At 44.4% G+C, this 25623-nt stretch overlaps 1 protein-coding gene across 2 annotated transcripts in view; it reads left to right on the forward strand.

Moving 5' to 3' along the window:
- Window positions 1–25623, forward strand: part of Usp7 (ubiquitin specific peptidase 7) — a 56043-nt gene that overhangs the window by 25866 nt on the left and 4554 nt on the right. For both annotated transcript variants that reach the window (XM_036195582.1, XM_036195583.1), the window contains exons 3-25: window positions 3843–4041; window positions 5779–5917; window positions 7757–7845; window positions 8983–9091; window positions 10146–10276; window positions 10760–10814; window positions 11806–11886; window positions 11978–12068; window positions 14391–14473; window positions 16390–16499; window positions 18040–18196; window positions 19041–19185; window positions 19531–19661; window positions 19909–20043; window positions 20462–20563; window positions 20758–20863; window positions 21548–21640; window positions 21723–21790; window positions 22570–22670; window positions 23621–23774; window positions 24304–24371; window positions 24797–24905; window positions 24998–25075. In XM_036195582.1, the coding sequence (XP_036051475.1) occupies window positions 3843–4041; window positions 5779–5917; window positions 7757–7845; window positions 8983–9091; window positions 10146–10276; window positions 10760–10814; window positions 11806–11886; window positions 11978–12068; window positions 14391–14473; window positions 16390–16499; window positions 18040–18196; window positions 19041–19185; window positions 19531–19661; window positions 19909–20043; window positions 20462–20563; window positions 20758–20863; window positions 21548–21640; window positions 21723–21790; window positions 22570–22670; window positions 23621–23774; window positions 24304–24371; window positions 24797–24905; window positions 24998–25075 (2534 nt within the window). The remainder of the gene's footprint in view (window positions 1–3842; window positions 4042–5778; window positions 5918–7756; window positions 7846–8982; window positions 9092–10145; window positions 10277–10759; window positions 10815–11805; window positions 11887–11977; window positions 12069–14390; window positions 14474–16389; window positions 16500–18039; window positions 18197–19040; window positions 19186–19530; window positions 19662–19908; window positions 20044–20461; window positions 20564–20757; window positions 20864–21547; window positions 21641–21722; window positions 21791–22569; window positions 22671–23620; window positions 23775–24303; window positions 24372–24796; window positions 24906–24997; window positions 25076–25623) is intronic.

Raw genomic sequence — 25623 nt, forward strand, 5'->3', positions numbered from 1 at the left:
GCAATGGTGTGGGTGTGGACTCATTGGTTATTGGGTGTTTGGTGGATTCACTTTGGACACCATAGATTCCAAGAGTGGCTTGGAGAGTGCATTTGGGAAGGTAGCTAGGCAGAGGTGCCAGGTGTGCATTTGGGGTCACTTTGAGTTGTATGTAGAGCAGTAGCAAGCCCACCCCATCAGCTCTCCCAGTGCATTTTGTTTTAAGCAACTCCTCTCTTAGTAGGAGTATCTGGGAGACACAGATGCAGCTATGAGACATTCTGTGTAGAAGAGGCCATGTTACCCTCTGAACCCTACTACCCACTTCCTACCTGCAGTCAAAATAGACAACCAAGTGTCTCCTGGGGGCCGGGTGGCCTAGCTTGAGGATTATGGTTAGTCAGAATTCTCTTATTTTGGGGCAAATAGTACCAAATTCCTAGTACTAAATACCCATGCTGTGTCACAAAGAGTTTGGGGTCTCAGATGGAAAAAGCAGAGCAGCCCTCTTGGTTTGGAGTTGGCTTTGTCAGAGAGGGCTCAGGGCCTGAGTCTGTATGGCGAAAGCACAGGAGGGTTGGGCTCTGCTTCTGGAGCAGAATGTAGGGTGGCCTTTTCTGGAGGTGATGTGATTGTGAAACACTGATGTAGGTTGTATGCGACATGTGGCAAGGGTCAGAACCTTGGAAAGGTTGAGGAGCTCTGCCTCAGCCATTCATGCCTAAGCTGGCTTCTACAGGGGGGTTTCTTAATGATTCCCCAGACTCTGGCTTTGAACCCCTTTACTTAAATCTTTTAAAAGCACATCAAACTAGGACACATGATTTAGAAGAGAACATGATTTAGGCCAATTAGTAAACAAATGATGAGTGGCTTCCCTGTGCTGAGGGTCCTTGTTAGTAAGAACCTAGGTGGCTTGGCAGTGCAGAGACATCAGTGGAGAGCATGTTTAGTTGATGAGAACATTTTTAAAGTCCTGTTAGCAGACTGAGATGGGCAAGTCTTGGAGCTACTTTTTCATCACATCTGTTCTTGTTCCCTCAAGTATGGTTTTCCTGAGATGACTAAGAGAAGTTTTAGAGTGAGCATGGGCTATGAGGATCTCTAATAGAGCCAGGTTAGGTTGTAGGTATCTGGACACAGTTTGCTTCTTCTGAATAGCTAGCTGACTTAGACAATTTTATGAGAATGACTAATCCAAAGAGCCACCACGTGGAGAAGTCAGTCTCTTTGAAAGCTTGAAATGTCCGATTTTCATTTGCTCTCCCTACAGAGTTGAAGCCCAGGCCAATCCATTGGCGTTTGCTCTGGGCACATAAGATAGTGGTGGCTGTGGAGCTTTGGGGCAGGCAGCACAACTAACTGCTAGTCTGAAGTTTTCTGGGGCAGGAGTGATGCTGGGGGGTCTTGAGGAGTCTGGCTGAACAGGAGTGTAGTATGCTCATCATGAGGAAGAAGTGTATCTGGGAGCAGAGACACAGTGGCTTTAGGCCAGCTGTCTCTGTGATATGATCATATAGGATTTCCATGTCCTTTATGCTGATTATCCCTTGTGTGTTAAAAAACAACAAAAAGCCTTTGAAATGCTTCACCTCTCACAGGTTTTTGTTTTGTTTCAAAGTATATGGAATTCACATACTACTTCATCCATTCTTGGGCATAGACCTTTGTTGGTCAGTCTCATGTAATTCCCTATAGCAGGGTAATCAGCAGGCTTTTAGTGTCATGATAGGTTTCAGATTTTCTTGTAGGCTTTCCATTTGGCATTTATAAATTCTCATTTGTCCTATTAGTGTGAATACTGAGGGCCTTGCCCGTGTCACCTGTAGGTTCTACAGTTGGACTGTACTCTAGCTCTCGAATTATTCATAAGAAGTTTCAACTCCCTTAGCCTGTTCTAAGAATGTGCCTTCAGTGTAATGCAGAAATCCAGTGTGACGTGGAACGAAGCAGACTAGTGGGGGGCCATGGAGAGTGCCAGGTGTTGCCTTGTCAAAAGAATCACATGTCAGTGTAAATTTCACCACTTTCTTTTTACTCAAATGTGCGGGATGGAAGAACAAAAACAAAATTACAGTTTTCTTCAATTTTCATAGATATAAATAAAGTGTAATCCTATAAATCTTAATTGCAGAGATAGGCTAGCTGTATTGGCTCCTATATCTTATAGAGTACACCATCATTGTCCTTGGTGTCTCCACAGATGATGAGCATTATTGAAGACTCACTGTCACTTTGTAACATGCTTCACATCAGTATGCCTCAGTTTCCTTACCGTAAAGTGGAAATCAATGCTGCTCAGGTGCACTTTGTAGGTCCATTAAAGCATGTGGCAAACCTTGTCTGCTGAGTACTTGTAGGCCCTGTCATAGACAGTTTTCCCCTTCAAGCAGGTGTAGGAACACCCCACTCAGTAGACTTAGGTCAGTTGTCAGCACCTCCTGGCAGCTTCCTGGAGCCGCTGTCTTACTATAGTGCTCCTGCCCTGACTGAGGGAGCTGGGCTGTGCATAGGGCAAAGGGGTTGGGGAAGCAGAGTGTGAACTCGGACAGACTTTGGTAAAGAATACCCTCTGTGAGGACTGATGGACATGTTTTCTTAAGAACAGACCCAGGTAGTTGCAAACTTCTAGAACTTTAGTATACCTACAAGTAGGTGATCCCACAAACTAACTTTGTGTACAGTTTGGAGATGGAAGGGTTGTGGGGCTCTGTTATAATGGCCTTCAGCAATCTGGTGGTGTAAGGGGGCAGGGTGTCCCTGTTAATTAACATGATCCTCATGAGTCTAGTCTGCTTATGCTCCAGGACCCAGTAGTCAGGGTTGTCAGTACCTGACCTGAGGGGATGGGGGGTGACTTCAGGTCCCTCAGAGGTGGCCTTCAGTCCCTGCCAGTCAGGGACTGTTCCCAGTCCACAGTGAGGCAGACACAGAAAGCAATGCTCTCAGACACTTCTGCAGCCCCTTGGTCCTCCATGGCTCTTGTTTTGCTTTACTGATGCTTGTCCAGGGGCAACTGGCAGAGTAGCTGGAAGACTGTTTGCTCCCTTGCTGTAGCCCGAGAAGCAAACAGTAAGATATTATTGGGACTGAATCAGCTTACTGGCCAGTGAGGGGTAAATGATGCCATTATTTTAGATGATTTTTTTTTTTTTTTTTTTTAAAGCTGAGGATTGAACCCAGGGCCTTGCGCTTGCTAGGCAAGCACTCTACCACTGAGCTAAATCCCCAACCCCTAGATGATGCATTTTTGATTGACACTGAACCCCTGACCAGAGGCACTGTAGGGCAGAATCCTTCATTCCTTTACAAATATTGGGAAGAACTTTATATTTCTTTATAAACAAATTGCTACCATAAGAAATCCAGCTTATTAGTTCACAAAAGTTGAAGCTGAGGGACAGTATTGGCTGTCTAAATGTGCTGTGCTCTTAGCACAGTGGCTGGTCTCTTCAGCTGCCCTTTTCCCCTCCTCCCGGGGCTCAGTTCAAGACTCATATCTTCCCTGTTATATACAGTTCCTGCTTATATACAGAAACATGAGCCATTCTTTTCCTTCTTTCCTATGTCTGTCCCTCACTTGATGCCCAGATTTGGGGGTGAACACTGAAGTAGATCTTCAACCCCCCCAAACTCTTGGTTCTCCGAGGGAAGGAAGGTGTGTGTGAGTGAGCACCTCTGTTAGGAGTCCAGCCATGCAGAAACTGTTCTGATTAGCCTTTTCATAAATTGGAAACACCACTATCATTTCCCCAGAGGCTTCAGCAGTTGGATTGAGAGAGATTGTAGAGCAGTTTACTGCAGTGTTCATGCGCATTTGGTTAATGCCCTAGCTCTGTGATTGATGGCATGTTTTCTTGCAGACACCAGTTGGCGCTCCGAGGCAACCTTTCAGTTCACTGTCGAGCGCTTCAGCAGACTGAGTGAGTCGGTCCTTAGCCCTCCGTGTTTTGTGCGAAATCTGCCATGGAAGATTATGGTGATGCCACGCTTTTATCCAGACAGACCACACCAAAAAAGCGTAGGATTCTTTCTCCAGTGCAATGCTGAATCTGACTCCACGTAAGAGTTTAAATGATGTGACTACAAATGCACACGTTTCTGGAAGCCAAATTCCCACCGTCCTTACTCAGTTTATTTCAGTTCCTCCGTAACTCTATGCAGTCACCTTCCCTTTCGCTCTGGGGATAGAACCTAGGGCCTTGCCACACAATCACTACTACTGAGTTAAAGCCAGCCCTGATTCTGAAAGTACAATGTAAAACTAGGTTTAGTGTGCTAGAGCCCAGCAGCCTGCCGAGGCTGGGATCATGCGGACTCTGCCAACCACTGAGTACTCATTCCCTTCTCACTATGAGCCTTAAGTGTGGCCGTCAGAGGCTGACAGCCCCTCTGTCCTCTGATGGCCTGTGCCTGTGGGCTAGTTGGAAAGTAGAAGCCACAGCAGTTAGTTAGGTGTTTAGTCAACAGTATGGCTCTGGCCTATTTAGGGGGGCAGTTTTGATCATAACTTTTTAAAAGGAGGTTTATTGTAAAATTGTCTTAATTATCTATATTTGGGAAATGGAGACAGGAGGCGCAGTTGTAGGCCAGCCTGGATTACATTAGACCCTGTTACAGTAACTGAGAAAGGAAAGTCTTGGAGGTCTTTCCACTGATAGTATCATTACCCCTATCAGTGGTTCTCAGAAGTTTGTAGCTCTCCCTTCAATCCATTCCCTCGTTGTCAGTGTTAAACTCCTGTATGCCAGAAGGACAGTTAAGGGAGTATTGTCGGGGAGTATGGAGTGCATTGTCCCTTGGTCTACACCAGGGAGCCTAACCCAGTCTCCTCTGACCTACTCTGTCACCCCCTGATTCTGGTGCTTGGGAAAGCTGGGGAGAGTGTTCTCCATATGATACCAGCTGTGGCTATTCTTTCTATAAATGCTCCTGGGAAGGACATGGCTTGTTTCCTTCTTTAATGTTTATGAAGTGCCTAGCTAAGCCACAAGTGGTAAAGAGTTTGCCTAGTGTAAGCAATGGGCACAGACCCCCCTCCCCCAAAAGTGTGAAATTAATTTTATGTGTAGTAAGGTTCTTTGTATAGGTTAAAGTTTTTCTTCTGAGCTTGTCTCTGGCAATAAAATGGTGCCCAGTTTGGACTGTATAACTGGAAGCTGTGGCGCTACTCTCTAGCGTCCTCATTGGCAACACATACTTCTGTACCTGATCCCTCCTGATATGTAGGGCAGGTGTGCAGGAACTCCGAGGCATAGGTACAGGCTCTACTGAGTAGTACTGCATTGTGGGACAGAACCCAGAGGTGCCTCTACCTTCATTTGCTCTGTTGTTGAGGCTAGCCTTGAATTTGCAATAATCCTCTTGCCTCAGCTTCCTGAGTTCTAGAAAGTGTGTGTGTGCTATCATACTTTGCTCATCAACTCTTAGGCTTGTAGCCCCCATTACAGGCTTTTGTGTGTGCCATGAAACCACTACTGCTGAGGTACCCCCTTGCCTAGCCATAGTTGTATAAAACCTAAAACTGATATTTTCAAGTTCAGGAACTTGTGTTTTATACTTACAGTCAAACATTTTAGGGGTGTCTTGGTGCAGAATCTCTGAGTTCTAGTCCAGCTAGAGCCCTCAAATAATAAAAAAAATCATGAGCTAAAACCACTGCACTTGTGTCCTCAGATTCCTCTTCTCTCTCCAAGGGAGATGTTCATGTGCTGGTTTTGATGTTTTAGAAATGTGTGGCTTGAAGTTAAGTGTGTCAACTAAGGCTTGGGTGATCTCTCTCCTCCCCTGCCCCAATAGGTCGTGGTCCTGTCATGCACAAGCGGTGTTGAAGATAATAAATTACAGGGATGATGACAAGTCATTCAGCCGGCGAATCAGTCACTTGTTCTTCCACAAGGAGAATGACTGGGGATTCTCTAATTTTATGGCCTGGAGTGTAAGTGACAGAGTATTTAGTCTCAATTTCCCAACTGTTATTGCTAGTCTTGTTCTTTTATGCCTCAAAAAATCTTGCTTTGTGGGTTGAGCAGGTATCTGGTAGTCGGTGTGGCTTTCTGGCATTAGGTGTTCAGGTTGCAACCTTTAAGTTTACTTACTAATGTCCTGTGTGTGTGTATGGTGTGCAAACTTTGTGTGTGTATGTGTATGCGCGCGCACTTGTTTGCAAATACTGAGTGTGGGCACACGTGCCATGGTGTGGCACATTTCTGTGGGTTTTGGGGACGGAGCTCAGGTCCACGGTTCAGGCTTAGATGACAAGCACCTCTACTTGCTGTGTCACCTCACTGGCTCCTCAAGCAGGAGGTGATTTGGGGAGGGCTGCTGTTTTCTCTGTAGCTATTGCTGTCCAGGAACTCACCTTTAGACCCAGGCTGGCTTCAACTCAGATCCACCTGCCTCTCTGCCTCCCAAGAAGTGATGGGATTAAAGGTGTGCACCACTGCCCAGCATCAAAGTATTACATTTTTACGATACCTTTAAAAAACTGTTTGTGCCGGGTAGTGGTGGTGGCACATGGCTTTAATCCCAGCACACGGGAGGCAGAGGCAGGTGGATCTCTGAGTTCCAGGCCAGCCTGGTCTACAGAATGAGATCCAGGACAGGCACCAAAACTACACAGAGAAACCCTGTCTTGAAAAAACAAAAAGCAAAACAAAACAAAAATAGGCCAAAGCCAGGACCTGGTGGTGGTGGTGGTGAATGCCTTTAATCCTAGTACTCAAGAGGCAGAGGCAGACGGATCTCAGTGAGTTCGAGGCCAGACTGGGCTATAGAGAGAATTCCAGGACAGGCTCCAAAGCTACATAGCAAAACTCTGCCTCCAAAAAAGCAAAACAAAACAAAAATAGGCCAAAGCCAGGACCTGGTGGTGGTGGTGGTGAATGCCTTTAATCCTAGTACTCAAGAGGCAGAGGCAGACGGATCTCAGTGAGTTCGAGGCCAGACTGGGCTATAGAGAGAATTCCAGGACAGGCTCCAAAGCTACATAGCAAAACTCTGCCTCCAAAAAACAAAACAAAACTGTCTCTGTGTGAGCATATAGGCGTGTGTATGAGCGTGCCCACAGAGCCCAGAGGCCAGGAGGGGTTGTCAGATTCTTTGAGGTTAGAATAATGGGAATTTGTGAGGTGTGGGTACTAGGATCTGAAATTTTTTTTTTTTTTTCTTTCTTTCTTAAATGTTTTTTTTGAGACAGCATTTCTCTGTGTAGCTTTGGAGCCTATCTTGGAACTCACTCTAGACCAGGCTGGCCTCAAACTCAGAAGATCTGCCTGCCTCTGCCTCCCGAGTCCTGAGATTAAAGGTGTGCAAACCACCACGCCCGACTGAACTCTGGTTCTCATGATAGAGTAGTAGCAGGTCTGTTAACCACTGAGCTGTTTCTCCAGTCCTTAAACTTTTAATTACACATTGGAGTTCTTCCTGATGGGCTGGCCTTCCTTGGGAAGACACATTACTCTGTAGGGTCCCTTTCTGCAGAGGTAGTGGCCAGTGGGTGGTCTTTGACATGTTGCTCTTTAGTCAGTACCTCAAATTCTTGTCAGCTCCTCACCCAGGCTGTGGTACTAATTCCTGGACACCTCTGCAGAGCTCCCAGGGTCCATGCTTAACACAAAATGGACCACTTCCACACTAGAGCAAAACTTTCAATGTAGTGCTCCATTAAATTTTGAGGTAGTGCTTTATTGAGTGCAGAGTACAAGGGCAGTTGTCTCTTTGGAGTAAAATAGATGGTTATATATTCTTATGTGAGTTGGATATTTTTATTTTATAGGAAGTGACTGATCCTGAGAAAGGATTTATAGACGATGATAAAGTCACCTTTGAAGTTTTTGTACAAGCGGATGCTCCCCATGGAGTTGCGTAAGTTTTGTTCAATTGGGTACTGCTGTACTGTATTGAGAAGCATTAGCATATGTTTAAGACATAGGCTCAGACAGTAAGCCCACCCTCTTTAGTTTGCCCCTAACACTCAAATCAGCTGCCTGCTTCTCATCCTCTCATTTAATGGGTTAATTGGCAGTTCCTTTGTACTCACTAATGAGTTTTCTGAATGTAACCAGCCAGCAGACTAACGATTTTTGCAATCTTAGTAAGGTGCACTGTCTTACCAAGTAGAGAGTCTGGGGCCCTCACGTGCATGGCCACTGCAATGAGGATTTGTTTTTGCTTTTATTTTGAAGAGTGCACAGGTATGAAAATCTGTCACAGGGAAGCAGGGAATATGCTGGGTACTGCTGACAGCTCAAGTCCCTTTTTAAGTGTGACATTCTAACCTGGGCCATTGGCCAGGTCCTGGGACTGTATAATAGCTGTCATCCTCATTGCAGTGGTTCCTGTCTCTTGTTAGTATGGAGAGGGTGGGTAGATTGGCTGGATGATGTGGTAGTTCCTGTTGACCGGTAGATTTTTCTCTGGTTCCATTACCACATGGGTCCAGGATACATGGGACACAGCTCAGACCACCGCTTTTTCCTAAGTATAGCATAATAAAGAGGAAAAGCCCTTGGAACTTTTAGAAGACATTCCTGTCTTCTGCATATGTGTTTCTGCAGAATTGGCAGCACGGGTGGGCTGGGGTGTTCAGCTCTTGACATGTCCTACTGATCAAATATGTGAATTCCTAATGTGTGTGTGTGTGCGATAAAATTGCTGTGAAGTCAAATTTGATATAAATGTAAAAGGGCACCCCCAGTGTCTTGTGAGTGCTCACTTTATAAATGGCAACTGTGCTGGGAACTGTTAGCAGACAGGTGAATGCTGAAATTGAGTGACTAGTCATGTCAGTGAAAGGACATGTGTGATGTGAAGTCAGACCTCAGTTCCCACAGTGTTGTGCCTGGAAGAATGCTGTGTGGAATGTGTTCATTTGCCAGGATGCTAGAAAACACAGATGATGGCATAGGACAGTGACACTGGGCCACACCGATGCCGGGGTCAAACTGACTAGAAACCAGTGACCCATACAGTTGGACCTTCAAGCTTGGATTGATCTTGCAGGTGGGACTCAAAGAAGCATACGGGCTATGTTGGCTTAAAGAATCAGGGAGCTACATGTTACATGAACAGCTTGCTGCAGACTTTGTTTTTCACAAATCAACTACGAAAGGTAAATGAATAGTATTCTTCTCCCCAGCTTTCTGCCTTCTGTTCTGTAAGGTTTGTCAAAGACCAGTAAAGTATCCAGCAGACATTCCCTTCCCCATCTCTGGACTGCAGCCCTTTCTCTACAGGGAGACTCTGCTGGGCTGCCCTTAGTCTCTCTCTGGTCAGGGGACATCTGCTATTGAAGTTGATGATCAACTTTAAAAATACAAACACCATAATGATAATAATTAATCCTAGGACTAATATTTCTACATCTAATTTATATTCCCAGGCTCCCCTCACACCCTCTTTTATTCATTCATTTATTTGGAGGTCAGGCTTCTATATAGTGCTGGCTCTCCTGGAACTGACATGCTCGCCAGAGCTCCACCTGCCTGGTCTATATAGAAAGTGCTGGGATTAAAGATACGTGACACCACACCCAGGCCCATGCCCACTATTTAAAAACAAATCAAAACAACAAAATTAAGGAGGGATAGGGTCTTACTTTAAGTTGTTTAGACTGGCTTTAAACTCATTCTGTAGCCTTTGTGATCCTCCTGCCTCAGCTTCATAATAGCTGGGATTTCCAGGACCAGGTGTGCACCTTATGCAACAGTTTGAATCTAATGATGGTGGTGCTTTCTGATCTGAGGGTTGGTTTTCTGCAGGTGGTATGGAGCGGTAGGAGGAGAAGGTACTTCTAATTAGGCCCTTTCTGTATCTCATTCCCAGGCTTCTGCCGGCCAGGTGATGGGATGGGGTTGTGTGAAGTGGTAGTTGGAGTGCCACCTACACTTCATCATCTTTTTTGTTCATAAATCACGGCAAATTAAAATTTGTGCCGTCCTTGGGAGCATAAAATAAATGAGGTGTTTGTGTTTTTGTTTTTTTGCCTGGTTGGTGACTTAATTTTTTTGCATTCTTTGTGTTTTCTAAATAGTCTTAACAGACAATTCGATGGCTTTTTCAAACTTGGGCATAACTAAGAGCCCCTAGCAAATTGCTTTACTCCTTATGATAACAGAAATGATACTTTTACCTAAAATTAAACACTTCTAAATCAATTCTTTTAGGCTGTGTACATGATGCCAACAGAGGGCGATGATTCATCTAAAAGCGTCCCTTTAGCACTACAGAGAGTGTTCTATGAATTACAGCACAGCGATAAGCCTGTAGGAACAAAAAAGCTCACAAAGTCATTTGGGTATGTATCAGCAATCCACCTCCATTCTGCTTTCTACGTAAGGGACAAGAGTGGAGTCTTGAGTGACATGGTGTCAAGTGGGCTTCAGTTCAGGCAGGCTCACAGTCGCCCAGTTTGTCACTGTTTCCCTCTAAGGAAATAGGCTTGCTTTAGACCTTTTCTTGAAAAATGTCACCACTTTGCTTCTCAGCAAAGGGGCCTGTGTAGCTTTGAAATGTATGTCTATTTAACTTGTAGAGACCACCTTTTCTAGATACGATTTTAGGAAATGTTAAGTTTTAACTTTTTTTGCTGATTGCTGGTAAAATTCAGCTTAATCTTTGAATTATGGCAATCCCCAAGATATTCTTAACACACAACAAAGCACCAAATTTGAGGATAGTGGTTGATTCAATTTAGTTTATAATCTCGACTGCTTCTTAATTGACTGACTCCCTTGATAAATAGAAATTGAAATATAGATACTCATTTTCTCTTTGCAAGGTGGGAAACTTTAGATAGCTTCATGCAACACGATGTTCAAGAGCTTTGTCGCGTGGTAAGTTTCAAGCGGTAACTGTTTGGTTCTTAGAGCAAATGTTTGAGGCATGCCAGAGGTCTTTATCTGTAAAAGCCTCACAGCTAATCAGACCGCTTACCCTGGCTTAGGACCGACGTTTAGACCACAGTGAAGAGTGCTGGGATTCTAGACATGTGCCGCCATGCCTGCTTTAGGGCTCATCTAGTTCCAAACAGTGGGGAGAACTGTGCTACTCAATAGGAGGTGACTTGCTGGGGAAGGTTGGACAGATGATGTAGCTGTAAGAAGTGGGTTTCTTACTAGTTAACTGAGCATGTGCACAGGAGTCCCAAAGCACGGGGCAAGCACTCTGGCCTAGGCAGCTACACTCACTGTCAGCAGTCTTCCTGCACCCACCCCCTCGGGGCTGCCTCTGCGCTGCTGCCTGACCCCATGCTCCTTAGTCACTAGTCCATTCTCATTCCTGGATTGAGGAAAGATGTAGAATCGTGTACACACAGACGTGGAGTGGCTGTTCAAGGTGATTGGCTGGGCAAGGTGTGTTTTCTTTTTTGCAGCACTAGCTGGATTGAATCAGTTCATTAAATATCCATGGACAAACCAGTCAATCCTGTTGACAGGCTCAACCTCATTAATCTCTTGGTGTGGACCAATACGAGTTAAGTTTAGTGATCAATTTACATGCTTTTCCACAGAGGTAAAATAAATATAAAAAATGCTTCTAAAGGCACTACAGATTACTAATTCATTCCAAAAACTGTATAAAAGGTTAACCTCAACTATTGCATGTAGATATTTTTTTTTTGTAAAAGCAACAAAATCCAGCCAAGAAAGATTTGTATTTTTTTTTTTTTTTGATAATTGCATGCCAAAGGTAATAATGTTATAGTCTAGAAATTCTTTGACTGTTGGTACTTCCAAGTAGTAAAATGTTAAATTATGGTGTACTATTTGAGTATAAGGGTATCTTGTTTGTTTTGTTTTTTAATGCCCAAACCTTCTCTTTCAGTTGCTTGATAATGTGGAAAATAAGATGAAAGGCACATGTGTAGAAGGCACCATTCCAAAATTATTCAGAGGCAAAATGGTGGTATGTGAACATTAGTTTTAAAGAAAGGCTTTGAAAGAGTATTAATGTAGATTTGACGACAATACTGAAGCTGCCTTCTGTTTATTTACAGTCTTACATTCAGTGCAAAGAAGTAGACTACCGTTCTGATAGGAGAGAAGATTATTACGATATCCAGCTAAGTATAAAAGGAAAGAAAAATAGTAAGTCTTGTCTCCATACTCATAAGCTTTTAATCATTGTTGCTCTGGCTCAGTGATTGTTTTATAATGAAGGATAGATGCAGCGAGTGACTTTAAGTATGCAGCACACTGGTGGATACCTGCTTCTACCCTATGCAACTCTCAGAACACTATGCCAGGCTGCCTAGAGCCCTCCCAGCCTGCCCATTCCCTGGCTCCTCTCCCGAACTCCTTGGAAGAAACCACTCTAAGCTTTCAGCAACTTAGGCCAGCCTTGGTGTGTGTTTATGGAACCGTGTAGCTTAGTGCAGTCAGTCGGTGGCTTTTGTTCCGCATCATATCACATGTGCATCATACATGTGTCTCACAGGAGCAGTGGTCTGGTTATCACCTAGTGTTCCATTTTAGGGACCATTCTTTTTTTTTTTTTTTTTTTTTTTAAGATAGTTTGCTTATCTACAGGTTCAGGCCATTCTTCTTTTTTCCTTTCATTTGTGACAAACTCATTTATTTCTTTGTGTGGACTGATACATAATAAGCTTAGTGATCAGTGTACATGCTTTTCCACAGAGCTAAAGCCAATATAAAAAAGCAGTTCTGTGTAGTTCATTTTAAAGCCTGTATACCAAGTTAGCCTATGCTGTTGTAGGTGTGCTGCTCCAGTGGGACAAGTGTGGAGTTGTTTCTTGGGTTGTGAGTTTTATAGTAGGCTTAGTTCCAGCATGTGTTTCCCTCAAGATTGGCAGAGCCATTCCCTTTTCAGATCCTTATTGGCAGCTGGATATTCTCTGTTTAAAAGGCCCACTTAAGCATTGTACCTAGGTTTAGTGTAGGGGTAGGGTGGGGTGGTGGTTAGGACGGGACCCAGAGCCTTGCACGTGCCAGAACAGTGCTTTGTCACGGAGTTCCTACTCCAGGAACACTTACTTGATGTTCCTTGGAAGATACAAGGAAAGTGTTGTGAATATATTTGCTCCCTTTTTAACTTCTCTAGTGTTTCCATTCCTACATCTATGGTTCTGTCTGGTATTATATCCCCCATCCCCGTCCCCACCCTGAACATGTTCTGCCAAGATAGATTTTATCTTTTATAGGTGTGCTGTGATGCAGCACAGTGATGGAGCGTTGGCATAGTATGTGCAAGCCCTGGGGTCATTTCTTAGTTTTGTCAAAAGATAACAAGAAAGTCCTCTTCTAGATTTGATACAGTTTTTGCTACAGGGTCTCATTATGTAGCCCACACTGTCCTAGAACTTGCTGTGTAGATTAGGCTGGCCTTGAACTAGTAGAAATCCTTCTGCCTCTGCCTCACAAGTGCTGGGATTAAAGGCGTGCACCACTATGCCCAGCTTGATAAGATTTTTAATTTCATCTTTTGAATGATTTTTTTTTTTCTGGCCATAGATTCTAGATTGGTAATTCTGTATGTTTGTATTGTTCCACTATCTTCCTGTTGGGACCCTCATAGAGGGTTATGCATGTGCCCCTCCCAATCGTGCCCCCCCCATTAAGCTGGAGTTGATGATGACAGTTCCCTCTTGTCTCCCATGGTCTGCTCAGGTATTTACTAAACATGTAAGCACTTTCCCAGCTGTGCTCCCTCCAGCCCCTTGCGGTCTGGGTCTTCTTTGGTGTTGGAGTTGCCATTGCTTTACCTTCAGCTTCACATCTCCGTGGCAGCATTTCATTCATTGTTAATCCTGATGCGCCTCTAGTCCCTGCTCTCAGGAACCTTGCCCCACGCTACCTGTTGCCTTTGTGTAACTAACTGCTGACCTTACTGTTGCCCCGTGTGTCACTGCGCCCTAACTGAAGCAGAAGGAAGGCCCTTTCCTCCTCTGGCGTGTGGCTGGCCTTATCTTCCTCCTAATATTTAACAGCACAGACTGATTTCAGTGAAATAATTGTATTAGTTTTTGCTCTTCTGTCCTTGTCACTGTTGTAATTGTGTGATCAGCTAGAACACCAGGGCTGGCCCCCAAATCCATGCAGGTCCATCTGTTTCTTTCTTCTCCTGGTTTGCTCTCTCTTATCATCCAGCTCCTCAGTCTCACATCCCGGCTCTAGGCCATTGCTTGTCTGTGCTGTCTTATGCTGTCTATTATGCTTTATAATAAGTGTCTCAGCAAAATTGCAATGAAGGGCTTGAGTCTCCCTCTCATGCTGTCATTTCACTGCCCGGGAGAACATGCTCAGCAAAGGTGCAGTGGCCGTGATGCTGTTCATAGCTGCAGCCGAGTGCTCTGTGGGGTCCTGAACACATTAACGTACACGCGTAACACCCAGGCTGACCTGTGACGGACTTGAACTCTATTGACCTTTCTCTTTTATTTCTTTTTAAAGTCTTTGAATCATTTGTGGATTATGTGGCAGTAGAACAACTAGATGGTGACAACAAATACGACGCTGGGGAACACGGCCTGCAGGTAACCTCTTTCCCGTGCTGTTGGCGGTCTCTTACTCCATCACGGAGCAATGCTGTGCTGTCTTCTTTCTTCTGCTTTGGAGATGTGGAACCTCAAGGCTCTCTTGAGTGGTCTGCTTGGGTGGGAGGGTTTGCTTGATGAAGAGGTGTAGTGTTTCACAGGCAGAAGCAGCAGAGTGGTAGGAATGTGCTTGACACTTCCTCATTATTGCATACCCTGGTCTTATCAGAAACAGTTTCTTGGTCATTTGAACTCTATTTTTAGCGCCCCAACCCCAACCCCATTTTTTTCTAGATTGGGCTTCTGTATAGATAGCCCTGGCTGTCCTAGAACCCAGATTTGCCACTTCTGCCTCCCTGGCAGATCTGTTGGAACTAAAGGCCTGTGCCACCACACCCAGCTCTTACATTGTAGATACCTTGTTTGCCTCCTTCCATTGTTTTAACTTTTCTGAACCTTAGGCTCTTAGGGTGAGGAGTGCATCCATCCACTAGGGTATGGCCCCAAGGGACTCTGAGCATGGAACAAGTGACCTGCCCATGGTGCAGTGAGAGTTGGGCTGTGGTTGCTTATCAGGCTGGCCAGCCGCAGTAATCTTGGGTCTTGTTTTTAGGCTTATAACTGGGCTCTTACTTGCTCCATGAGCATATCACAGTGCTTCCCAGGCCTGCCAATTTGTAGCTCATGGTACCATGACTGCTTTGCTAGGTCAGACCACTGAGGGTCAGACGCTTTGCTGCACAGGAGAATGAGCTCTGCTGTGAGGAGTGCTTGAGAAGCACTGTCCATAGTTGACCCTTTGCCACCGTGGCTGATTTAGGGTCTGGTTATGCACTATGTATGTAGTGCAGAGTGCTCACTTGAATGGGAAGGAGTGGAAATGGTCTATTTTTTCATTGTTCCTTGTTGGTATGGAGGAGGTGCCTGGCCTCTCTCTACCTTTGTCTTTCTTGAGATAGCCCTGTCTTCATCATTCTACATTACAAAGAATGCTGCCAAAAAGGGTTTCCAGGTTTCCAGCTGTTCAGTGGAGTGGGATTGGAAGTGAAGACCAGGGCTTGGCTTGAGGTGCTGTTGAGAAGTAGGGTAAGCATTGTGAGCACTAAGCCTGTGTCCCAGTGTTGAGGGAAGAAGGCCACTTAGCTAGACTCCTTTCTGCCTGCAGATCTTTGCTTGTTCTATTGGTGCTTCTGTAGCATACCTCTTTTCACTCTGACCACAGTTTTCTTCTTAATGAGTATTTGAGGCCCTCTGTTTCGACAATTATGACTAATATTGTAGGTAGCAAGTGGCTTTTTACATAAACCCTACTCTTTTGCTGGTCAGCCAGGTTAGGGTGTAATTTCCCACACATTACAGACTCTCTTAAACAAATAATCCAGTGTCCTCACTTTTATGACCAACAGTATCCAAGCATGTTCCCTTAGTGCTGAAACTATTAGTGTGCGTATACATCCATGATGTCATGTGTAGGCATGTGTATGGGGATGTGTTGGGAGTTCAGAGGGCAATTTTGTACACTTCTTTTTTTCCATCTTGATGTGGGTTCCAGGGATCACGGTCAGATTTGGCAGCCTTGTGGGGCAAGTGTCCTCAACTCTGAGCTATGTCCCTGGCCAGAAACAGTTTTTTTCTAGCTTGAAGAAACAAGTACAGCTGAGTGTGGTGGACTACACCTTTACTTTAATCCCAGTATTTGCTAGGCAGAGGCATGTGGATCTCTGAGTTCCGTGCCAACTTGATCTACTTAGCGAGTTCCAAGCCAGCCAGAGTAACCTATTGAAACTCTGTCTCAAAAAACAGAAGATGGGTAAAGCCTGATGTGGTAGCTTAGGCAGAGGTCCGAGATCACTGTAAGTTCAAGGTTTACAAAGTGAGACTCTGAACTAAAATCACCGTTTCTTCTCAACTTCCAGGAAGCAGAGAAAGGTGTGAAATTCTTAACGTTGCCACCAGTGTTACACCTGCAACTGATGAGGTTTATGTACGACCCTCAGACGGACCAGAACATCAAGATCAACGATAGGTAACGGGAGGGGTGAGGGCTTTGTGACCTCTGCTGTTGTCTTGGTCTCCTTTGTTCTATGTATGGGTCCTAGGCTCTGGAACAGTAGAGATGTCATCTAATGGGTGGTGGTTTGCAATTGATTGTCCCTCTCTCTCAGGAGAGCTACTCTGACCCCAGCCCTCTACTGTGCTGCATTGAAAGCAAAGGGCAGGGTTTTCTGACTAGTCACAGAGTTTGTATTCAGTTCTTCTAATGCTTAGGTTTTTTACTAAATGTAGATTTTTGCTTGTTTTTTGATATTTTCGAGGCAGGGTTTCTCTGTACTCCTGGCTGTCCTGGAACTTGCTCTTGCTCCATAGACCAGGCTGGCCTGGAACTCACAGATATTTTCCTGCCCCTGCCTCCGAAGTGCTGGGATTAAAGGCATGTGCCGCCTGGCTAAATGTAGATTTTATTTACCACAAATTAGTGTTTTTGTTTTTAGCTTCCAGAATGTGCTAGAATTTGAAGAACGATGAAGTGTGTCTACCCCATTATATTTCCTTTCCATATTTTTAAGACAACAGATTGAAGGATTTAGGAATGTGGTTCCATTGGTGTAGGGTGCTTGCCTACCATACACGAGGCCCCAGGGTTCATCCAGGCATAGTGCTGCATGTCTGTAATCCAGCATAGGTGGGTGCAGATGGTAGCATTAGAAATTCAAGATCATCCTTGGATGCCTATCGAGTTTCTCTCTCTGGCCCGTGTTAACGAGCCTTTGTGAGAGTGATGATGTGTGCCTTACCTGAGTGTGTGTGCACAGTTGTACCCTGATTAGTTTGAACATCAACTTTGAACAGGACAGATGGTGGCCATTTGTGTTTGTGGGTAGAGTGTGGCCGAATTAAATTATTTCCACCAACAGAGTTATGTGTTCACCTGCCTGTTTCTGCACACCTCATTTTCTTCCTGTTTTTAATGGAATTGCTGCCATTGTTTTAAAAGGGTGAGATTTTTCTTAAATGTCCATCCAGATCACACATTTTCAGCAGATAGGGCCACAGTCCCAAGGTAGTGAGTGAGGCTGGATTCAAGCAGCCTTCGGTCACTAGACATATTCTTTGGGACTCTGTTTGACCTTGCATAGCTTTCCTGTGTCAAATACAGTTTGTTCATATAATCTCAGGGTAAGGATCTTTTTACAGATCTTTGGCTAGCTTGTTCCTTCTTTAACACCAGTGTCCTCAGTAGTACATTCCTAGATGCCTTAGGCTTACGTACACCCTAGAATTGAGTTCGGTGTTAATTTGCAATAAGACAGTTGGGTAAAGCTTTTGAACTTGAACCTGTTAGTTATCTGAGTATTCTTAATTTTCCTACAATTTTAATTTTAACAAATTTTTCTAGTAAGTAGGAGCTCCTTCAGAAGTAGCTTTGAGAGCCTTCAGAATCACCTGTAATTCATAATTAAAGATGGACAGTTAATTATAAGAATTTATAATAAAGTTCTAATTAGTGGATACCATGTTTTGCATGTAAGTCAATATTGAGTTTCTTTTTTAAATATTTTGACTAGGTTTGAGTTTCCAGAACAATTACCACTTGATGAATTTTTGCAAAAAACAGACCCTAAGGACCCTGCAAATTATATTCTCCACGCAGTCCTGGTTCACAGCGGAGATAATCATGGTGGACATTATGTGGTTTACCTAAACCCCAAAGGGGATGGCAAAGTAAGTCCTGGCCTGGCCTTGGATGCTGATATTTAAGAAACATGCCTCTTCTGGTTCACGCTTCATGAAATTACTGGATTCCTTCCCGGTCTTCTTTTGTGACCGAAGTTGTTTTCTTGTCTAATTTTCAATAATGTAAAGGTGAATGGTACATTAGAATATATACTTGGGGATTAGTAATTGTACCTCACAGAAACTCTGCCTCATGTAACTGACAAATGCTGACAAATGTTCCTTGGCTGGGCAAGGAATCTTCATTGTACCAGGCCTATTGATGTGTCTTTTCGTTCATCCTCCAGGATCCCTGGTGTGATGCCATGTGGCAAAGGTGTTCAGAATAGATGGGTGTGTGTGTGTGTGTGTGTGTGTGTGTGTGAAGTATTTTACCATTTAAAGTGACTAATTGGAAGATCATGATTAAATAATTTTAAGTCAGAAGCTTGCTACATTATGGAATTGCTTTTTGTTTTTTCGAGACAGGGTTTCTCTGTTAGTTTGGTACTTGTCCTGGATCTCACACTGAAGACCAGGCTGGCCTTGAACTCACAGAGATCCGCCTGCCTCTGCCTCCTGAGTGCTAGGATTAAAGGCGTGTGCCACCACCACCTGGCTGGAGTTACTTTATTAAAATGTCTCATTTAGTTGTACTCTGTGCCTTTAATTCTCCAAAGGGTTGGTTTGGCACTATGCTAATGATTGGTACAGAGTCAGAAGCAGGCTGTTTGAGTGGGTAACAAACAGTACCAGTGGGCATTTGAATTTTGAACAAACTCAAATGTTGTTGTAGGGTGTTGTAGGAGGGTGTGTTTCTCTACTAACATCTGTCTTCCTGCTTTCCTTCCAGTGGTGTAAATTTGATGATGATGTCGTATCCAGGTGTACTAAAGAAGAAGCTATTGAGCACAATTATGGGGGTCATGATGATGACCTATCTGTTCGACACTGCACAAATGCCTACATGTTAGTGTACATCAGGGAATCTAAGCTAAGTGAGTACCACTGCCTTGTGTTACCCTTGTACTGTGGCAAACTCAGAGTTCTGCAAAGAATTTCTCACTGCCTCCATGGTCTTTTTGTTAATATAGTACCATAAAGTATAGTGGACCCAACCATAGTGTCTGGTCAGACCTTTTTTCCCCCCTTATTCTTTGTATCTCCGTCATTCTATCCCCAAAAGCAAACTGCATTGAGATTGTGGGCTTTGAAGTGGACGAATGGTCCCAAGACCTTCCACATTCCTAGGTTATTTTTTTATTGAAGACCTAACCTGAGATTCTTGTAAGAAGGGAAAGCAGAATCAGCACCAGGTGAAAGAAGATGCATTTGTCCTGCAGGTGAAGTGTTACAAGCTGTTACCGACCATGATATTCCTCAGCAGTTGGTGGAACGATTGCAAGAAGAGAAAAGGATCGAGGCTCAGAAGCGGAAGGAGCGGCAGGAAGCCCATCTCTACATGCAAGTGCAGGTCAGCCTCAGGCTTGGGAGACTGCTGTGTTGACACTGCATGCCCCAGTGCTGTTCATTCCCGGCAGCTCCTGTTGGCGCTGCAGTGCACTGGGCCTATGCTGTCCGTTCTGAGCATTCTGGGCATCTGGTCTAGATGCAAGGGCTCACTGTAGGTGGTGAGGCGAGTGGTTGAGGCCTTTTGAGATTTGAGTGTGCTCAGGGTGACATGTCTCGCTGGTTGTAAGCTTGGCTCTGTGTGCCTTCAGATAGTCGCAGAGGACCAGTTTTGTGGCCACCAAGGAAATGACATGTACGATGAGGAGAAAGTAAAGTACACCGTGTTCAAGGTTCTGAAGAACTCCTCCCTGGCAGAGTTTGTTCAGAGCCTCTCCCAGACCATGGTGGGTATAGCTCCTCGGCTCACATCCAGGCCATTGATACCATGAGAGACCTGCTACCTTGGGAGGTCACTGTCTGGGCCCCGCCTGAAAAGGAGATGTTGAGCTGAGTTCCTGATCTGGCTCACAGTCTGAATCTCAGAACTTGCTTCCTTCAGCCCTAAAGCTAGCCTTGTAGCAGATCTCAGAGAAGGGCTTGTAGAGACTGTTGTTCCTCTGCCGCCGCCAGCAGTGTTTGGTAAAATAGGCTCTTGTGCTGAGTGAGCCCTGGTGTAGTCAGAGGCACAAACTGTCCAAGCTGTGGGACAGAAAGTTTTAAGTTTGAGTCAAACCCCCTTCCCTTTTACTCACAAAAGCATTACATTGATAAAGATGAAAATATATGCTTCTTATTTTAATAAACTTTTTGAATTTTTTTCAGGGGTTTCCACAAGATCAAATTCGATTATGGCCTATGCAAGCAAGGAGTAATGGAACAAAGCGGCCAGCAATGTTAGATAATGAAGCCGACGGAAATAAAACAGTAAATATTGTTGGTAGATCCTCGGGTGTCTCGTGGAGCTCTGCGGGAGGCTCTGGTCCTGCAGTTAGCAGCCTTGTGTCCCTTTGTGTTGCATTCAGTAGAGCTGGATGTGCTCTGCGCCACTCAAGTATAGTTGTCACCCTGTCATCTAGGCCATTGCAACCTTCTAAAACCATCATCTCTTTTGGAAATAGATGATTGAACTGAGTGATAATGAAAACCCTTGGACAATATTCCTGGAAACAGTTGATCCTGAGCTGGCTGCTAGTGGAGCAACATTGCCCAAGTTTGATAAAGATCGTAAGTGCCCATGAGGTGTCTGCTACTTTCAGAGCACTCAGTAGGCTTTGAGTTCTTGATTGATCAGAGGTCGGAACCTTTCTTCCTTGGAGAAAAATCTCCAGGTACCTCCATGTTAACTCATTCAGTCTCTTCCATGTTGAGGGCTCCTAAGGAAACCACAGGAGACCAGCTCAGCTTGAGTCTTCCTAGCAGAGGGAACAGATAGCAGTGGTGCTGTGGTATCCTGGATGCTGGCTTGTGCTCATCACTCTGGTGTGAAGGTTAGGGCAGGGTTGCAGGCATGTGTTAGGTCACTTGGCAAATGGTTCACCTCAGGGTCACACAGCCTGTGTGAAGGAGTTCTGAAGTAGTCATGGTTCTGCCACTAAATAGGTGGCTGCCCCACAGACCAGGACACTCAACTGCTAGGCACAGCCCCCTGGGGATACTGGACTAGCTAGTCAGTGCTAGGTCTCAGTTTACTGCACTGGCGTCTCCTTCACTGTCTCCTGTAGTGCTTTACACAGGTGTGATTTGTGGGCTGCACCTTTGCTATCACTGGGTCAGCCTCCTGAAGGAGCCTCGTCCTTGTTACTTCTAGGGGACAGCTCAATGTTGGGAAGTCACTTACCCCAAGCTTACTTGTTAGCATTCAGGCATACTCAGGGTTAAAATCCTAACAGCCTATTTATCAACTTGTAGATGATGTAATGTTATTTTTGAAGATGTATGATCCTAAAACACGGAGCTTGAATTACTGTGGACATATCTACACACCCATATCCTGTAAAATACGTAAGTTCTGGCTGCACTTCCTTCCAACTAGATTTTGCTCACTACATTACAGCTGTGTATTCAACATATTTCTTTACCCTAGGTGACTTACTCCCAGTTATGTGTGACAGAGCAGGATTTATCCAGGATACTAGCCTTATCCTCTATGAGGTTTGCTTTTTTTTTTTTCTTTCCTTCTGTAATCACTATATTGTTTCTGCTTGTGGGAAGGTTGCTCTACTTGCCTAGCAAATTAGTATTGCTTAGTCTATAGTTCATTTATGTTGTCTTCTGTGTGTGTTTGTGGGGGTTTGTGGGTGAGTGGAGGTTCTCTGTGTCCTGGAACTTGCTCTGTAGACCAGGCTGGCTTTGAACTCAGAGAGATCCACTTGCCTGTCTCCCAAGTGCTGGGGTTAAGGGCATGCGCCACCACCAGATCCTCTACTCTTTAGTTGGAAATGTCAGTTTGTTTTGTTTCTGTGGTTTATTGAGACAGGGTCTCATGTAACCCAGGCTCAATTCAGACTTGCTTATATATAGCTTCTTTGGCCTCCGAATCTTACTGTCTCCACTTCCCCAAAGTGCTGGGATTACGAGTATGTCCCACCACACACACCCTGTTTCACATTTAAAAACTGGTAATTTTTACCTGTTTGGGTTGGTGATCATTAGATACTTACTTTTAGATTTGTTTTTCCTGATTGTATTTTAACTTCATAAAAGTGTAAGCTGGGTGTAGTCATACGAGCTTGGAGTTCTGGCTGTTTAGATGATGGCTTGAGCACAGGGGTCCAGGGCCAACCTAAAGAAACAAGGAGACCCTGTCTCAAATTACAGCAAAACACACAACAGGTAGACGAATAGATAGGAATGTAGAGAAAGCATAAATAGTAACAATCTGGTCATAACAGACACTCTTAAATGTAACCATTTGCTGTCTCTCCCTATAGGAAGTTAAGCCGAACTTGACAGAGAGAATTCAGGACTACGATGTATCTCTTGATAAAGCCCTTGATGAACTGATGGATGGTGACATTATAGTGTTTCAGAAGTATGTATCTTTGATAGTTTCTATCTCATTTGTATGCCTATCAAATGTTTTTAGTCAGTGCAGTCCAGCAAAGATTTTTACAATGCTTTGAGCTGCAGGGGAGTGTCCTCATTCTGGACAGTAGCTAGTTACCGGTTTTGATATTCCTGACGGTGAAACTTAACCTTATTTAAAGTTCTCTTGGTGATAAGGTGGTGAGCACTGTAATCCTGGAACTTGGGAGGTAGAGACAGGAGGACCCAGGAGCTGCATAGCAAGTTTGAGATTATCCAGGGCTCTGTCAGAGCCTGTCTCCCAAACCAATGATCTCTTATGTCCTACAAATGTCTGTAGGGACCAAAGTGGGTATCTTTATGGAGTAAAATACTCTGAAAACAAGGCTGGCCTTTACTACCTGCATCCATACCTGTAGGGGTGTGTACCTGAGACACTAGTGTCCAACAGCCTGATAGTGGGTAAAAGCTGCAGGTGTGGGCTGCTAGTCAGAGCCTAGGCTGAATGCACTGTGCTACAAAGGAGCCTATTTGTATGGGGGTGTTTTGTCCTGCAGTCACTGGGGAAGCAGCTGGTACTTAGTGCCTTGCTGTAGAACCTCCACAAGTATGGGCCTCTCTTGATTTTATGTTTATGAATATTTTGTCTGTGCACGATGTGTATACCTGCTGCCAGTGGAAGCCAGTAGTGGGTATTAAGATCCCTTGGGACTGGGCTTACAGATTATTATGAGCCATCATATGGGTGTTGGGGGTGAAGCCCAGGTCCTCTGGAAATGCTCTTAACCTCTGAGCCATCTCTCCAGGCACACACTTGTCTTTTTCTTGTGCCTTGTTATACTGGTAGCTGAGGCAGACTAGTTGCAGCTTTCAAAGAGAGCTTCTACTACACTGTTGTCTAAATGTTGCTGCCTTTTGCCACTCCTGATGCAGTCTGCAAAAATCTTTCCTCCCCAGGGATGACCCTGAAAACGATAACAGTGAATTACCCACTGCAAAAGAATATTTCAGAGATCTCTACCACCGTGTCGACGTCATCTTCTGTGATAAAACAATCCCCAATGACCCTGGGTTTGTGGTTACGTTATCAAATAGGATGAATTATTTTCAGGTATTGAACAATTGCTCTTTGCTACTTTATTTGCCCTTCCTATTTGTGAAAGAAAGTGTCTAACAGCTTCATAAGGAAGACAGCACTTTGCTTGGCATGGACTTAGTTCAGACAGAGGTTGAGTTCCCGGCTTCTCTGGGCTCCACACACAGCAAGAAGCCTCAAAAGTTAAAATTGTTGATTTTAAAAGGTCCATAACATGGAGAAATGATGAATATATCTAAAGAGAAAAATGCTAATTTTGGTATAATCTATCCCAGTATAATCACTTTTTAACAGTCAGCATTGTGCTATATAAATATATACAGTAAAACAGGGAAAACCCTGTACAAGTGGGTCACTTCCATGGTGACACACTCAGGAATGTTGTTTTGTTATGGATAATAGTAAATTTCTAGGGAATTTGGATTCAGGCTGCCCATGTATATCACATTTCTATGGAAATACAACTAAATAACCCCAAGTTTTTTGAGTACACATCTGCCTTTCCCCAGAGTGTCAACCTCCCTTCTGGTTCTTTCTCTCCTAGGTTGCAAAGACAGTTGCACAGAGGCTCAACACAGACCCCATGCTGCTGCAGTTTTTCAAGTCTCAAGGGTAAGTGAGGCTCACTCGGGATGCTCACTGGTTGCTCCTCCCTGTGAGTTCCTCCAGACATTGTGTAGACACTTGACTAGATGCTAGGTCACCTGCATGTATTCTTTCTTAGTTTGGAATATAGGTGGGTTGTCACTTCTGTCTTAACCACATGACCCTGAGGTGGTAAAGTAACTGGTCACCTCCTCTAGTGTTGTGTTTGATTTTGGTTGACCCGTCATGCTTCTTTGGGTCCAGATCCTATGCAGCTACAGAGTCTTCTGTGTGCTCTGTCCCTCATACACTGGTCTGGGGGCAGACGTGGGCTAGGTAGGTGCACAGGTTTCAGACAGTGCACAGCCAGCTATTTGTGTTTATTTATGCTCTGTTGGTGTGTGTTGTAGACCAGTAAACAATTTGTTTATTCATATGCTGTTTTCTTATAGTTATAGAGATGGCCCGGGTAATCCTCTTAGACATAATTATGAAGGTACTTTAAGAGATCTTCTACAATTCTTCAAGCCAAGACAACCTAAGAAACTTTACTATCAGCAGGTATGAGTTGAAGTCAGTGTGGCCAGGTGATAAAAGGAGGAAGGTGAGTTCTCAGAGGGAGTCCATCTGAACAGTTGTCTCTGTCTCAACAGCTTAAAATGAAGATCACGGACTTTGAGAACAGAAGGAGCTTTAAGTGTATATGGTTAAACAGCCAGTTTAGGGAAGAGGTGAGCACTTCTTTGTAATGTCACTCTTTTCAGAGCTTTGGAACTAAAACACACCAGAGGGAGCACTCCCTCAGTGAGATCATACCTCAGACGAGAGCTTGAGGTGTCTCTGTGGCCCCTTGGCCCAAAGTCAGGTCATGATAAACAGCCAGGCTGTACCCCTATGCCATATCCATCAAAAAAGATCATACTTGACCGGTTACCAGGCCATTTTACCTTGCAGCTGCACCAGAATTGAGAATTTGAGACATAAATACCGTGATTTCTGTAGTGTTGGTGAGGCTCTAACCCCAACTTACTGGTGCCCTCTCTGAGGACCAGCCTTCTGTCTCCTTACTCTGAGGAGAACAGGAGTGCTCTTAGGGTGACCCAGGGTGAGCCGGGGTTATTTTTCAGACACTGTTCTGATCTACAGTCGAGTTTGGAGGAGGTAGTCCTCCTACCATGAGAGAATCCACAATGAGGGGCTGCTAGGATGGGTCTTTGAGTGATATCTCACCCCTCTTCCCAACTTGAACTAGTGAAGTTGTTACAGCAGAAATCTATTT

Source organism: Onychomys torridus, chromosome 8 (genome assembly GCF_903995425.1).
Source record: "Onychomys torridus chromosome 8, mOncTor1.1, whole genome shotgun sequence".
NCBI classification, from domain to species: domain Eukaryota; kingdom Metazoa; phylum Chordata; class Mammalia; order Rodentia; family Cricetidae; genus Onychomys; species Onychomys torridus.